The sequence below is a fragment of the Haemaphysalis longicornis genome, unplaced genomic scaffold (assembly GCF_048455015.1).
Source record: "Haemaphysalis longicornis isolate Haplotype H1 unplaced genomic scaffold, Haemaphysalis longicornis Haplotype H1 scaffold_9, whole genome shotgun sequence".
Classification (NCBI taxonomy): domain Eukaryota; kingdom Metazoa; phylum Arthropoda; class Arachnida; order Ixodida; family Ixodidae; genus Haemaphysalis; species Haemaphysalis longicornis.
The window spans coordinates 101,111,061-101,126,789 of NW_027526460.1; the positions used below are offsets into that span (position 1 = coordinate 101,111,061).

General features: G+C 46.3%; 1 protein-coding gene across 1 annotated transcript in view; it reads left to right on the forward strand.

Moving 5' to 3' along the window:
• The window catches only part of LOC144152080 (protein trapped in endoderm-1-like), a 33,504-nt gene extending 23,686 nt beyond the window's left edge, over positions 1–9,818 (forward strand). Inside the window, exon 5 of the mRNA XM_077683289.1 lies at positions 9,444–9,818. Within this exon, the coding sequence (XP_077539415.1) occupies positions 9,444–9,633 (190 nt within the window). The 3' untranslated portion in view covers positions 9,634–9,818. The remainder of the gene's footprint in view (positions 1–9,443) is intronic.
• Positions 9,819–15,729: the final 5,911 nt, after the last annotated feature.

Sequence of the window (15,729 nt, forward strand, 5' to 3'; positions counted from 1 at the left end):
CCTGTAGGGGAACCCTGAGTAGTATGCGAAGCAGCCATGGGGTCGACTGAAGTTCCCATTAGTTTTCAGTTCATCGTTTCCGTTGACGTTCAGCTTCGCGTGCCTTCGTTGTATCAGTAGCTTCTTGACGTAATTTGAATGAGTGAAGGACATAAGGCGCGTTCGTAGCACATGCTCCCGTCTCGGTTTGTAGAGCAGTGGGAAGAGTGCCACGCATCTCCCGTTGCGACCAGAAAGTCGTGGGATCGAAGCCGGACGCCGCCTAACTATTTCTTTTTATAGTGGACTGCGCTGACGTCAGCCCAAACGCTGACGGGGCTGAAGAGACGGGCATGTGCAGTAGAGTGCGGACGGTGGACGGCGGACAACGACAACGAGGGAAGTAGGTACACAGCCCCGAGCATGAGATGCTTCGCATCTAAAACATAATTTTATTTTAAAAGCCATGCCGTTTAAACACGTGGTTGGGCCTGCGAACGTGCGCAAGAAACCGTGCCATGACGTTATCGCGTGAGCCGGTACCACGGAGCAAGATAAACAGGAGTGCCGACCATATCTTGCTCCGTGGTGCCGACTCCGCTCTCTCCGGCGGGCTCTTAATGTCCATAACTCGCGGAGCACAATGTAGATGGCGCAGCACATGGGCGGCCGGCTAAGCGGCCGGCGTTCCCCGTGCGCCGGCGGGCGCGTTGGCGGAACGCATTCAGTCGGCTCTGTCGTCTGCTTCGGCGACGGTAGTTTTGGGCATGGACTGCTTTGGGCCTGCTTTGGCGCCGCTTCGCGTTCATTGCGCGCCTCCTTCGCACAGTTGATTAACTAGTTTGACAGCACCTTCTGGGTAACCCGGAACCGAAGGAATTGATTCGCCGTACGGCAAAGATACGTTAAGGATTGGTTTGCACGGCGGGAAAACAAAATGTAGAGACCACATACAAACATATGGCTGCTATAGAGACACTATCTTTTGCGCAGTGCTTGCCGAAAATGTGTCTCCGTTTTGTAAATTTGTGAATACCAATTCGGCTTTGTTTTAACAGGTTTTACAAAAGGCGAAAGGAGCAACTGCAACTGATCACTAGCGATTATAAAATTTCCATCAGCTTTCTCGCAGTTCTCCAACTTACGTCCAAAACAGAGTATGCCTAGAACACGGGCCGGCACTTACACGCTCATCAGAAAAGAACAGAAATGCGATAACATCACCCGCGACTGCCCGCGACGTAGCAATCTGATCAAGATCTAGTCCCTGCAGTGCGGTCTTTTCAGAAGCCTTCATTTCGCGATATTTGAATTCGTCCGGTGATGACTCGCCGGAAGAAAAGGTTTAACGAGCCGGTCGTTTTGCTGGTCAGCCGCTTAAAGAAAAAAAATTACTGCGCCTTCCCGCGAGGGGAACACGAGTAAATGCAGAGCATTGGAGGTGGTTAACGCCGCGTAAAGTCGCGTTAGGGTGGGTAGTTGGGTCGTAGTTGCGTTGGTGTTGGTTTGGGGTAGAGAGAGGAGAGTAAAGTCGCGTTAGGGTGGAGCGAGCTTCAACCAAGGAAAGAAAGAGCAACGCAGTGACTGAAGCACGAGCGACCGCTAGCCGCTTTATATTTGCAGCGCGCGCAGTAGAGGGAGAGCAGTACGGGGGGGGAGAGCGCGCATGCGCAAGCAGCTCGCGCCCTTCCACGCCCAACCGCGCTGCTATCACGCACCTGTTACGCCGAGACCACGACCGAGCGAACGGGCTGACTACCACGCATGCGCGCGCCAGCTGCTGTTGAGAGAGAGAAGGAAAGGAGGAGAGGCGCACCTGCTGCGGACGCGGAGCTGTGGACGCTGTCCGACACAGGAAGAGGCGAGGCTAAGAAATGCTCTGCATTTAAAAAACTTCGGGAACCCTGGTAGGCCAAAAAATTGCAGCCATACAAATCGCAGCATTTTATTTGGAGTCCGCGGTGTTGTCGACGAGATAACACGACCGCAGAGCGACAGAGAACATCGGGCGGTAAGTTGCGGGATGAAATACAATGAAGATTGCGTTTGATATTTGTGGGTTCCTTATCAAGCTGACAGTGCTTTTGTATAGTTGATAGAACAGGGCAGCCGTCCAATTCAGTCATTGGCACAGAAATGTGCATCATTGCCGTTTACCGATGGAGACTCCGGGCGACCCTTGTAAGCGTTGTTCGTGCGCAGAAGCAGCCTAAATAATTAAGCACGCGGCCGGAGAGCGGGCTAACAACAGAGGATAATCTTTGCGCTGCATCGATTCGTCGTAAGCAGAATCACGCTATACTGTATGTTGTGGCGTTCCATATTACTCTTGCTCGTTCTTTGGTGCTTCTGAAGTCGTCGTCGTTCAGTTGCGTCTTACATCTGCTGGGTTTGTACAATATTTTTAGTGGGTCTTCATAATGTCAGAATAAACGTTCCCTGATAGGGAATAAGCGTTCGCCATTTATACGGCGGCGCCCGATTATCTGCGCCGTCTATTGCGGCCGCGCACGGGTGTTTAAATTCCGCGCGTGCACGCATGCCTCCTGCATAGTTGGACAGGCATAAGACAGTCGTCGCTGCGAAAGAAAAGATGCCTCTAGGGAGAGCGAAGAAGGGAAGAGCCATGTACAGAGGCACAGCGACAAGAGGGCGAACGAAGGAGGAATAGAGCAAAGGGAAAGCTGGGCGGCCAGCGGCGCGTGGACATTATCGGCCCGAGCAAAAGATTTTTTCTGCACCACAGTCGGCGCTCCTCTTTATATCTTGCTCCGTGGCCGGTACCACCTTAGCTTTGCCTCGCCGCGCTCGGGCGGAGTACGTGCCGCCACCTGTCGGAGGCGAGATAGAAGTCCTAAAGCATGGCTTTGGCAACCCGTCTCAGGGGTGGCTCGCTCTATCGCTTATTGCGACGACTGGGTCAGTTTTGACAGGCAAAAGAGAAGAATAAGTGCCAAAATGAAAGAAGCCAAAATGCTGAGAAGCGTTAACGCTAATCAACTTCTTAATGAGTGTTCCACGGGCTAGACCCCGCAAGCCGAACGGTGGCCACAGAACAAGTTCAAAACGTTTGAGCCACCGCTTGTCCCACTGTGCTCTCAACTACTCTTGGGGCTTCACAGTACAGCTGGTGGGCACGCGTACGTTGTACATAATGTAATGACCGATTGGTCATTGGTATTTGGGTGGCTAACGAGGTGATTACGCAGAAAACGCGACTGAGCATTCAAGCGTAACCACGCATAAACTTAGCCGAGAGAAGAATAAGCTCGCTGGGGCCGCAAGCTTCACTGTTTTCCCAGTCTTCGCACCCCTGGTGCGAAGCGGCCCAAACTTGTACATATTTCCTAATACCTTGCAATAAAATGTATAGGCATAGTAAACACCTACACAACACAAAACTTCTCAAAACGTTTTCACAACCCTGTTTTTAAGCAGAGCTTTTGATAATAAACGCATCACGAGAAGTAAACAACACGAGTGCTTTCTATGAACTGTTTATTCTGTGAAAACTGATGCAAGAATGAAGCAAGAATGAAGCAACTTGTACTGAATTCAGAACTTGCAACTTGTACTGAAGCAATACTCAGAACTTGAAGCAACTTGTACTGAAATGAAGCAAGAATGAAGCAACTTGTACTGAATTCGTAATTCAGAATTCATGCGGGAAGCACAGGACGATAACAATTTTTTTTTCATTTTTTCATACCGCGTGACCCCTCGAGTGTTGCCTCCAAAAACTTTTAATTGGCCTGTAGTGTAATCGACGAATGGGCTATGCACGCACCTCCTAACTTGCTTATTTTGTAAGCTGCCAGGATAAGTCGGCACATCTCATCTCTGTGCGCAAACTCCGCTGCCGCATTCCGACAAAACGTTTGGCGCACTTCGCGCGCTTTACAATGAAGTACGGGATTCGACTTCTTTTTGCCGAATTTTTATGATCATGCACTCTCACATTCAAGCAGCCACTGGTTTTGCCTTACATAGTGTTTCCCGCATCGGTTGTCTACTCGTATAGTCGACTTCTTGTATTACGTCTGTCTGCGCTTTAAATATGAATCAGATGCACCTAGCACAGTTTTCCTTTATTCTTGATAACAACCCCGCCTCTCACTTCTTTTTAAATGATACCAGACTTTTAGAGCGAGCTATAAATTGAGCTCAGTGGCCAGCTTAGACTGCTGGACACACTAAATCAGAATGCATGCCATAATAACAGGCTGAAGCAGATTTTGGGGCAATAGTTAAAAGATGCAACAAAAGTTGCAGATGACATCTACGTTTAGGTCTTAAGATGTAGGACCCGATAGAGTTACTTCGACACCTATGAAACGTTGCGGAACGGAGTTGCTGCATTTACACTTTATGACTTTTATACAGCAAATGTTATTGAAGAGGCCAAAATTGACACCAAGGTTTTTTGTAATATCAATGGCACAGAGACGACACATGCCATCTGCGATAGTGTGGTTAAGATGTAGGCACGAAAGGCTTCGGCGGCGGGTTTTCGGTCAGATTGACCGTGAAGGCAGCAGAGTCAGTGTTTAAAGTGTTTATTCTGCAATGTCGTGGCCGCATTGAACATTTTGGTTCTGCGTTTATAGAAAACGAGTGATAAAAAACTTTGTTGAGTAAGAATAGTGGGAGTTTGAGAAAATGGGGTTAATATATTATAGGGAGCTTAAGGCTGGAGCTCCAGATCTAGCAGCTCCTTCCCTTACCCTCTCAATCAGCTCACGCGGATCTCGGGGTAACGATTTGGTCAAAGCTGCTTGTCATACCTCGACAGAAGTGGAATATGGGATATTTGAGTCCTCTTTTTAGCATACGGTCAGGATTAGAGAATTTTGAGGTAATATCTGATGTTTCCCCTCAATTGACTTCGCCCATCTAGATTAGCCAATATGTGTGTTGGCTAATCATGCGTAGGACTTGCAATTATTCCGCGTTGAGACCCACCTCCCTTCAAGCAAGGGGAAGGGTCGTGCTTTCAGGCACAAGAACTGCAGACGTACTTCATATATCTAGGGAGGGGAGTTTTGAAGTCGTGGCCGCAACAGGCGTGGTTTGTGAATTCGCCTGCGTCAGTCGGCTGCCTCGTTCCTTTCCTCAGACCGTCATCGCCGGCCAACAGATGTGAACTTTCATCATTAGAGATGGTAGAACCTTTCGAAGCATTTACTGGTTCTGCCTGCTGCCAACAGTTCTATTACATTTTGAGACATTGCAGTTATGTTTATGCTTCTATTCAATATTCCGCTATTTGGATTGCCAAGAGGATGGCTCCCATTTCCGCTTCCGCTCACGTCTGTGGGAGGGTCAAGCAGTCATCAAGATTGCCAACTACAATTGCAGCCTTCGTACTTTCGTACATCGCGGTGTAGGTGCATAGGTGTTTTCATCACTATGGAACTTTTGTAGCGTAAGCTACCCTGGCCGAGGTTGAGCAGTTTCGCGTGGGCCGTGAAGGGCCGTTCTGCGCAAGGCGAGTATCATTGGATTGGTTTAGATCGGATCTGGATCGAATCGGATTGGCTTGGATTGGATTGGCTTGGATTTGCTTGTATTGGATTGGATTGGATTGGATTGGTTTGGGTTGGTTTGGATTGCATTGAATTAAATTGGACTGTGTTGGATTGAAATCCAATCCAATTGGAGTACGGGTGTGTAGAGAATTGGGCCTGCACATTCGCTGGTCTGCGCATTCCAGAGGAGTGAAGTCATAGCCGCGGCAGACGCACTGGAGCCGGCGCGTGCCTAGCTGTGCGCCTCCGTTGCGCAGTAGCTAAGTCTGACACTGCGCAGAAGCCGCTTGATAGCCATTTCGCGTGGCTCCTGGAGGGCCCTGCTAGGGTGGCTAGCCACCATAGCCTTGCTGCGCATGCGCGAGCAGCAGTGACTGGCCTGGACTGGACTGAACTGGACCGGACTGGATTGCATTGGATTGGATTGGATTCGATTGGATAGGAAATCGTTTTAGCAGCAGTAAGCATGATAATGAGCTAATCCTAGACAACCAGGAAACCTAGGAATAACCAGCTGAACCTTACTTAGCCTACGCTACGTATATCCTGGCATTGCCGAGCTAAGCCACTGCTAATTTTTTTCAAAGAATTTAAACCTGGCTTGACGCTCGTGGACTTGTGTAGTTTTTGATCCAAGTTTTTTTGGGGGTACGGGGAGACAGTTTCTACACGGTAGCCGCTGGATCCGTGATTTGTCTATCATGGTGCCCAGTCGTTTCTTCGCCAGATGATGCCAATCTTGCATATGATAACCCATTGCTATTTTTCCTTCGCCGCTGCCTTGGTGCTACCGGTGTGGGTTCGCTGATTTCTCTACAATAGGTTATAACGAATCACTCCGTGGAACTTTCCGGAGACCATAGAAACCGGGAGGTTCAGGGCTTCCTGATCTGCTGTCCTAATGATAGTTTTTAATAGGTTGTTCTTCGGCGTGGCTAAGCTTGGGGTAGGCATGGCTGCACGATGTCCAGCTCTTCCTCAGTGCGTGCCTACTTACGTGGCTGTTCTGTGAAATGAGATCATTACCTATTTTAAGGGCGGTGGTTAACTTCGCTGCGAGCGCCCTTCATGGTTTGCTAGAGGGAGCTAGAGGCGGGGATGGAGCGGGCGGGAATTTTAAGAAGCAGTTCGAAAATTACGTTGTTTGCCGCTGTATACTGCGTTTTATTTATTATTTCGGCGCTTTTATGGTGTATCAGCTCATAATGTAGGCCTTTCTTGTTTTTTGGGAGGCTGGCGTTTATTTCTTGCCCTCCCTAGTTAGGCGACACATAACTGGTGCCAGCCAGCATCATCAGGTCCGGTGGGAGAGGCGTTTGGAGGGACAGCGCTAGTTGTGAGTACGGCTGGCGACCGTATCTGCCGAGCAAGGTACCACCAGTGTTTTTCCGTGCGGGGAATTTTCTCATTTTCGGAGAATTTTCAGCAGTAATTTTGCCCAAAAGGGAAAAAGTGAATCTTAAGCAGATGCAGGGAATTTTAGAAGTCTTGAAGTAAAAAGGAAAAATTTCAGTAAACCAGACCGCGCATTTATTTATTTATTTATTTATTTATTTATTTATTTATTTATTTATTTATTTATTTATTTATTTATTTATTTATTTATTTATTTATTTATTTATTTATTTATTTATTTATTTATTTATTACAAGTACCTACATCGCCCATTGGGCATTGTTGTAGGGGGGTTACAGGAGCCAAAATAGAGAAAAACAGCAAATTATAACCAAACAAAAATTACACATGGCAGCATGCAACAGAAATCTGAACACTTACAGCACAGCATTGTAAGGAACGTAGAAAAGACATTATAACAAAAGCAGTAATAAATACCGTAAAATGAACATGAGCAAAGTAAATACTCGTTGAATACATCATGACAAATGTGTGGGTTATTTTGTCAACTCAAAATGCTCTTTCAACGGCTATTAAAAATTATAATGTGAGAATATTGGAATGTTTAGGGCGTTCCGATTGTTAATAGTGTTGGGAAAAAAGGATTATTTAAGCAGATTGAATCGGAAATTATATTCCCTAATTTTATATATATGATCTCGCCGTTCGGACCTGTCACTAGGCGTCTTTAAATATAGTTCTTTGTTTATTCCAGTCTTACCGTGGTATATGTTATTAAGAAATTTAAGTCGTTGAACTTTCCGGCGTGCACCGACTGGTTTTCATCATGCATTACTTCGTTTTCTATTAAAATGTTTCCTTACACTTCAACGGGTTTATGTTCAATAATCGCAGTCATGCTCGCGTAAGCCACAAGCATTCAGACCGCTTCCAATCCAGTTCATAAATCAGGGTACCCTATGCGAAAAGTCTAGTAAAGCGTGAAGAGGTGGCGGCTTCAGGGCTGAAGCCTGTTCACCTGCATTTCTGCGCACTATACAAAAAAGTATTTCGGGTGCGCCACAGTCCACCTGCTGGCAACAAGTGATGACGTTCGCTGTGTAGGCGCTGAGCTAAAATTACCTCAGTTACCCAACAATCTCTCGTTGCCTTTCATACGGGCAGCTCTAACTTGAAGCTTTAGCATGCGAAGTATGCATTCTGCTTGGTACAAAACGCGCAATGCATAGTCAAATGCTGTTTAGCGCCAGACGTAGTCAAATTTAATTCACGCTGATACGCTGATTCTCTGAACGGAATCTGCGTCCGGAGACACAGGTGGATGAAGTAGGCATAGGTGGCGCTAGCCAGCGCCCAAAACTAAACAGGAATCCATGTAAAGATCTATCAGCTACAAAATGAGAATGCAGGGAAATTTCGAGGGAATTCTTGTAAAACTTGCGGGGGAAATGCTCCGAAATAGGGAATTTATGACCCCAGAAAAGGGAATTTTTCTTCCCAGTGCTGGACATCACTGGATACCAGCGGCAAGACGTAAAATGAACTTCACTGCACAGGCGAGGCGCCTGCTGAAATCACGTATATTTTCTTTCGTACCACTGAGTATCATTGTCCTCTTTCCCACACTCCGGTTGCTGCTGCATCGTAGCGTAGATTGATGCGATCCCTCGCATTTGGCTGTCATGGTAGTAGCTTGCGGTTGGCAGCCCTGATGTACTTCCAAGGAGGCTTGATTAGGACTGCTAGCAGCCCCAGAGAAGTAAAAAAAAAATCTTAAAGTATTACCACTCATCGTGAAGACTGTCGAATGTGCACAGCAGTGATTCGTCCTGCAGGCTGTGGCGCCATTCTACGCTTTTTGCTACCACCCCTTACGCTCTTCCCGTCTCTGTCTCACTCCTCTCTTGAAGAACTGAACCGACGCTTGTTCAATGCGATTCAATTTTCCCGCCATCGCAGTGCTCGCTCTCCTTCTCCTGGGGCGGTGCGCTTCCTTTTCTTTACCTTTTGTTTCTTGGTCTTCTTGGAATAGCACGAGCGGGAGTTCTGTTCCTTGTGCGTTTGCTTTCAACTCGCACATGCTGGAGCATTTCTGCGCGATCTTTTACGCGATTTTGAACAGGTCGAGTTGGCTTATGAAAGGCTGTATAGCTTACTTAAATACTACGAAAACGGGTTTGGTAACTACTGGCGCGACATGGCTTGGGGTACATCTGGAAGCAAGGAAAACACCGGCGCCAAGGTTCGAAGACCGTAGGCTCACTTCTATTCTGCACAATGTGCATCCACTACTCCGAAAAAAAAAGAGCTGTGTACCGCGACAGGGGCTGTGGAGAAGTTCGTAGTACAGAAAGCTCTATTGACAGCACTCCCGCGAGGTGCCTAGTTGAAGATAATAGTTTTTTATTGTCGTATTAAACCTGGACTAAAATCTGAAAAAAAACCCATTGCACACACATTTTCCTGGTATATTTTACAAGACTTCGTTGTGAGATTGTGCGATTTTAGGATTCCGTCATTGATTTGGTGCTTTCCGACTGTTTACTACATGGGGATCGAATCAATTTCGTTCTCTTGCAGGGACCCAGCGCTTCATGTTACCGCGTCCATTCTGTCGTGGATGTCCTGCTGCATCAACCCGCTTGTGTATGCTGTGATGAACCGGCAGTACCGACGCTCGTACGCAGCACTTCTCTGCCCTCGCAGGGCGAACCAAACTGGCGCTGGAAGCCTGAAACGACCACGAAGCAGTACAAGCACCAGGCTATAGACTTTGCACCTCCCTCCTTTAATTAAAAAAACGTTCACTTGCTTTGTCAAGTGTATACTAGGCGCGCAAAAATACTACAAATGAATGTCTTTTGACATAGTACAAATGGTTTGCCCGTAATGTTTAATTAAACATGATGTGAAACATCATACTTTGATACAACAGAATAAAACCATATTTTATTTGCTGGCTTTATGTTAATTCGTTTAACCAATTGTGTTATTCCGGTTCTTTTTAGCATTTCTTGGCTGTGAACGCATGCATGCAACGTGTAAAAATGAAATTTCGTTGTAAGTCAGCTCTAGCGTCTCGCTTCTTCTGTATTACCTGACTTCCGCGGTTCTCTTTTGTCGCAACCATCAACCCACTTGCCCCTGCCTTAACATTAGCCAGCTATATAATGCCTTACGTCGCGGTAATGACCTGGTACACAGAAATTTCCATGGTCTTGGAGCCGCATATCAGTTCGCTAAGTGCCTTCTTAAAACTGCTACTAATGTTTTTCGGGAATATGGAGCTGAAATTCCACCTGCGAGTATCTCAAATGCTTTTGAAACGCCAACCACATACTTCTGCATGCTGGTTCTGCGCGGTACAATTACAAACATCAATACCTGCGACTAAACTCGCACTTCAAGAGGTAAGTACTTAATAAAATATTGGAAGCTCAGATAGGCAAACAACGACGAATCAAACAACAAAAAGGGTGGCGAAAGACGACTTTGGTCACACAATACGGTGTGTTTTTATAACTAAGGCCGGAGTGTTCAAAGGAAGATGTGTTCAGTGGGTATACTCCCAACGCTTACGATTATATTATACCACATATATTCTGTTATAAAGCGGTCACGATTATAATGAGAGAGAGAAGTTTGGAGAGTAAAAAATCGCCGTATATATATATATATATATATATATATATATATATATATATATATATATATATATATATATATATATATATATATATATATATATATATATATATATAGTGAAAGAAGTCGACTGACACGTTTCCCGTTTTTGTTGCCAACAGTTTCGGAGTTAGAAACTCCTTCTTCAGGGCTGTATTTTAATTTTTCACATTGCGCCTTTATACAAAAACTTCTGTGAGGGAGGGTTACTTCCCTCATCCCTACAGGAGAGGTCGCGGGTGAGGGGTGTTTCAAACAGTTTGAGCAAGTGAGGCATTCCGATTGGCTAGAAAGGTGGAAGGTGAGGGAAGGGGAAAGAACACGGACGAAAAGGCAGCACGAAAAACGTAACAAGAGGCACACAAGCAAATACAAGGTCAAAAACAAGAGTGAGTTGCGCGCTCCGCAAATGGTGTAACAGTAGTCAGCAGGAAAGGAAGAAGAGCAGAAAAAGAAAAGAAAGAAAAAAAAAAGGGGGGGGGAATGAAGGGAGACGGACATAAGATGGCGGCACAGGCATAGATCTTCGATTCGGTCAAACTGCAAGGTCGCATGCAGGCATGGCCCGCCAAGTCAACACATGGTCCCCGCGCCATACTCGGAATTTCCTGTCTCATTTTCGGTTTTGTTTTATTACTGGTTAAAAGGAAAAAAAGGAAACCCCGCTTTAGGGACCAAGTCAAGCAAAACAAACAGGTAGAACGCCCCAACCCCCCCCTCCCCCCTTCCCCGCCCGTTCGGTAACCACCACCGTCTCATCAGTGACCTTGAACATCTGTGAGCGCGCCCCGCGGGCCCGCCGACGCACGGCGCCCTGAATTATGACCGCCGCACCACTGATAGACAAACGGCCGAAGAATGCGCCGCAAACGAAACCAAATCCAAGTGTTACTTGTGCCGCGGCTCGCTGGCCGCGTAGCAAGGCTTTGCCGCACCACTCGGTTCCGTCGAAGTGGCGCCAAGACCAGAGCTGCTGTAGGTTTAACCAGTAATAAAACAAAACCGAAAACGAGACAGGAAATTCCGAGTATGGCGCGGGGACCATGTGTTGACTTGGCGGGCCGTGCATGCATGCGACCTTGCAGTTTGACCGAATCGAAGATCTATGCCTGTGCCGCCATCTTATGTCCGTCTCCCTTCATTCCCCCCCCCCCCTTTTTTTTTCTTTTCTTTTTCTGCTCTTCTTCCTTTCCTGCTGACTACTGTTACACCATTTGCGGAGCGCGCAACTCACTCTTGTTTTTGACCTTGTATTTGCTTGTGTGCCTCTTGTTACGTTTTTCGTGCTGCCTTTTCGTCCGTGTTCTTTCCCCTTCCCTCACCTTCCACCTTTCTAGCCAATCGGAATGCCTCACTTGCTCAAACTGTTTGAAACACCCCTCACCCGCGACCTCTCCTGTAGGGATGAGGGAAGTAACCCTCCCTCACAGAAGTTTTTGTATAAAGGCGCAATGTGAAAAATTAAAATACAGCCCTGAAGAAGGAGTTTCTAACTCCGAAACTGTTGGCAACAAAAACGGGAAACGTGTCAGTCGACTTCTTTCACTATTTTTATACTGGCCCATCGAACCTCATGATCTCGATATATATATATATATATATATATATATATATATATATATATATATATATATATATATATATATATATATATATATATATATATATATATACATATATATATTTATATATTGAGCGAATATAAGGCGGGGTACGACTTTAAGACTACGCATTTTGGAAAAAAAACCTCGCGCTATATTTAAATAAATAGGGTAACCTTTATGATGCAAAATTTCACGATGCTCAATCGTCGCCTTTAAAGGGACAGACAACCGATTTATTGAAGTGCATGTCGTCTAGGTCATATGAATGCCAGCGTTTTATATGCTGGAACAACCGTAAGGAGTTTCATAATATACATTCGGAAATAATTTTACTTTTGCACTAAAATTCCTGAAGTCTAGATGATGACATGTATCGTCTAAACGTGGCACTATGTTACACGTCCAAACAACTCTGTCGATTTCAACACGTGATCCAAAAACCGCAGGAAGGAATATGAAAGGTTGCACATAATTGTTGTTTTAGTCGGGGACAAGTTTTTCAATACCTGTTTTACCTCACGTGCACATAAAAGGAAGTTGCCGCACGGCTGTCTGTCATAGTTGTAGATTCCTTTTGGCGGGACACGTACGGCTGGTAGAACGAAAATTTCCGATTTGAGCAGCTCTAGGGCGCTATGCACAAAACCGTTTCGGAATAAGTCGTTTAAAGTAAAGCCATTTCATTTGGGGTAAAAAGAATACACTCGATAAAAATACTTTTTCTGTTCATTTAAACATGTACGCGACAGCGTTATCGTATTCGGCGATTAGGAAGACTTTTTTGTGGCCCCGGCGCAGATATACGGCAGGGCATCCATCACCCACTGCATCAGGACGGGTGTTTTTCGGGGTATTTACTTTGAGGGCGCCATGTAAGCGATTTCAAGTTCCCGCTCCCGCTAGAACAACGACTGTATGGGAGGCGTTCCAAGAGCCCGAGAGTTTCAGTGGGCGCCGCGAGGTACCGCTGAAGAATTTTAAGTGCAATGCACTTCTTAAGCGACCCTGAACCTGCGTCCACCGGCGATGTCCGCGCACGTGGAGATGGGCGCGCGCACCCTGGCCGCTGACATGGCACATACCCACGTGGGGGATTGGCCAAGAATCGGGCGTGAGAAGGGCTAATGCACCCGCTTAAAGGAGTACTGACCCGAAATTTCAAAGCTGAGATCCGCTCTAGCAATCAAGTACAACGACAACACAAATAGGTGTCTGTGAATAAATGCATCTTTCTTTCTTTGTAGTTGTGTGTGTGTGTGTGATCTCTCTTTCGCGAACATTACCGAACCGCGCAAATTCAACTCGTGCATTCGCATTTTCGCATTCTTCCCCTCGGGGAAATGCGGGGAATTTTTCACTCATGGTCAACGCCACCGACGATGTCGGCTTTTCTTTTTTTTTTTGCCGCATGACCCTTAACACTCCTTATTAAATATGTTTTTGGCTCAATTATTGATGCAGTCGAATTATAATTCCTTGTTACGAAAAGGAAACTTGGCACCAGTTGCGGCACCGATATTTCGAGGGTAAACACTGTAATTTCTACTACCGTTGAGAATTATCGTGCAGATCGGTGGTAGTCCTGGCAGTTTGAATGACACTGACAATTTCGACTTTGAACGACTCACCCGTCATTTAAAATCCAAACTAAACAGGCAAGATTATGCCCTTCAGTCGGTGACAGATCGCTTAAGCTCGCACATGCCAATGCTCATCAAAAGTATACCAAAATCAGGCTGTACTATTTGTGTAAACTAAACAGCGTAATGAAAGGGATTTTGTTGGTTCCTGATACCTTAAAGGGACACTGTAGTGAATTTTTCAAGCTCCCGGTTTTGCTTGCACTGTGTAGACTGGCTCAAATTAGCACACTTTTCATCGTTTATCCGGTTGACAAATCGGTAATTATTATACAAAGCGCGAAAGAAGAAAAACTACCAAGCGCGGTTTGCGGCGCCCGCACAAACTAAGCTGTGACGTTGGGTGGAGGGGGCGCCGTGATTGGACGATGCCAAAGGTTAGCAATCAAACAAGTTTCGGTTTCGGTTTCGGTCTGTAAAACAACATGTTTGACATTCGATGGCGTCGTTGGATGGGCATTCTCAATATCCCAGTTATCGTAGTACCGCGCTTCTGCCATGTTGTCGGCTGTAAAATGCATAAGATAAGCCTCCCAGGACGGCTTGGAATCGTAGCATTCACTATCTGAGGCCTACGCAGTGCATGAACGCCCTCGGCGTCCCCGCAGACGCTCAAATGCATGCGCTTTTCCCCCATATTTGGAGCTTGCCTCGCTCATGCCTGTATCGTAAAAAGCGTTTTCGCACCAGGCCAAGGGTCTGTTGATTCTGGCCTGTGCCCATTACCCGCAAGCAGTCGGTGCTTATGGCAACAGCACGCCAACGAGAACTCGCTAGCGCGCCAGTGCCAGCCTGCGCGAGTTCTGTGGACTAGTTCGTGGAGCAATGAACATTACGGCCCAAAAAAAGGTGAACTCAGTATAGAAAACAACGGCGAAAAACAAAAAAGTTAACTCATAAAAAAAAAAAAGCATGTACCCGCGGCGATTCGAACTTGAGACTGGCAAAACACTTTCGATGACATACCTAGCACCCCAGACGACTAGGCCACATGGGGCCGCTGGTGGCGATGGAAAAGATAAGGTATATAATGTATAACCAGTTTACACTTTTATTTAGTTTTAGTATTTCAAGCAGCTTAGATGACTATTTGTTTTATTGCGCTCGTGCAGTAAGCGTCCTCCGAGTTTCCACAATAGCTCACGTCTAGCAATTGCATTTCGTAGACGGGAAAGCGTTCGCAGATGCGTAGTCGTGCTGCTGACCGCTCTGCTTGTTCGCCCAGCGCAAAAAAGTGCTTCCCGCACCCTAGTTTTACGCTGTACGGTAAAAATATCAGTTGATTTTATTTCCTTAGTACCTATATTGACTTCGCTCACTCTTCTCCCCCTTCAAGAGGCCTTATATTTTCCTACTGGCGTACCAGTCAGCGAAGCGTCGCATGTGCGCTTGTGCAGCGCTTGTGTGAAGCGACCTTGACTTGGAGCTAGATACAGTGTACAAACTAACGAAGTAAATAAAGGCGCATTCTTCCATTCCCAAACGTGTTGTGGCTTAGTTTCAACTGATCGAGCGAATTGCGACGACCCGTTGGCGGCCGGCGGACTAAACGGTGGGCCGACTGACCCGGTCGCGGAAGGTCGGCGAGCCGTGCAGTAGCGCAGCCAATTGTCAGCTCCTCTCCTGCTGACGACACACGAAAACGCGACAGAAAATGGGAGAGCGTAAAGAGAGGAGGACAGCATTTTCGAATTGTTTTCTACTAAATAAATTCGCGTAAACGCGCACAGAGTGGTCGAAACAGGGCCCAGGGACTCCGGACTACATTTTGCGCTCGTAATCCCGCATTGTTTGCAAATCACTTCAGTGTCCCTTTAATAGGCTGACAGTGAGCATGCATACTTTTAATTGTTCCCGGAAATTTCATAACTTTCGAGAAATCATTATTTATTGTTATTTATTATTAATAATGAATACATTATAAATATTTAGTATAAA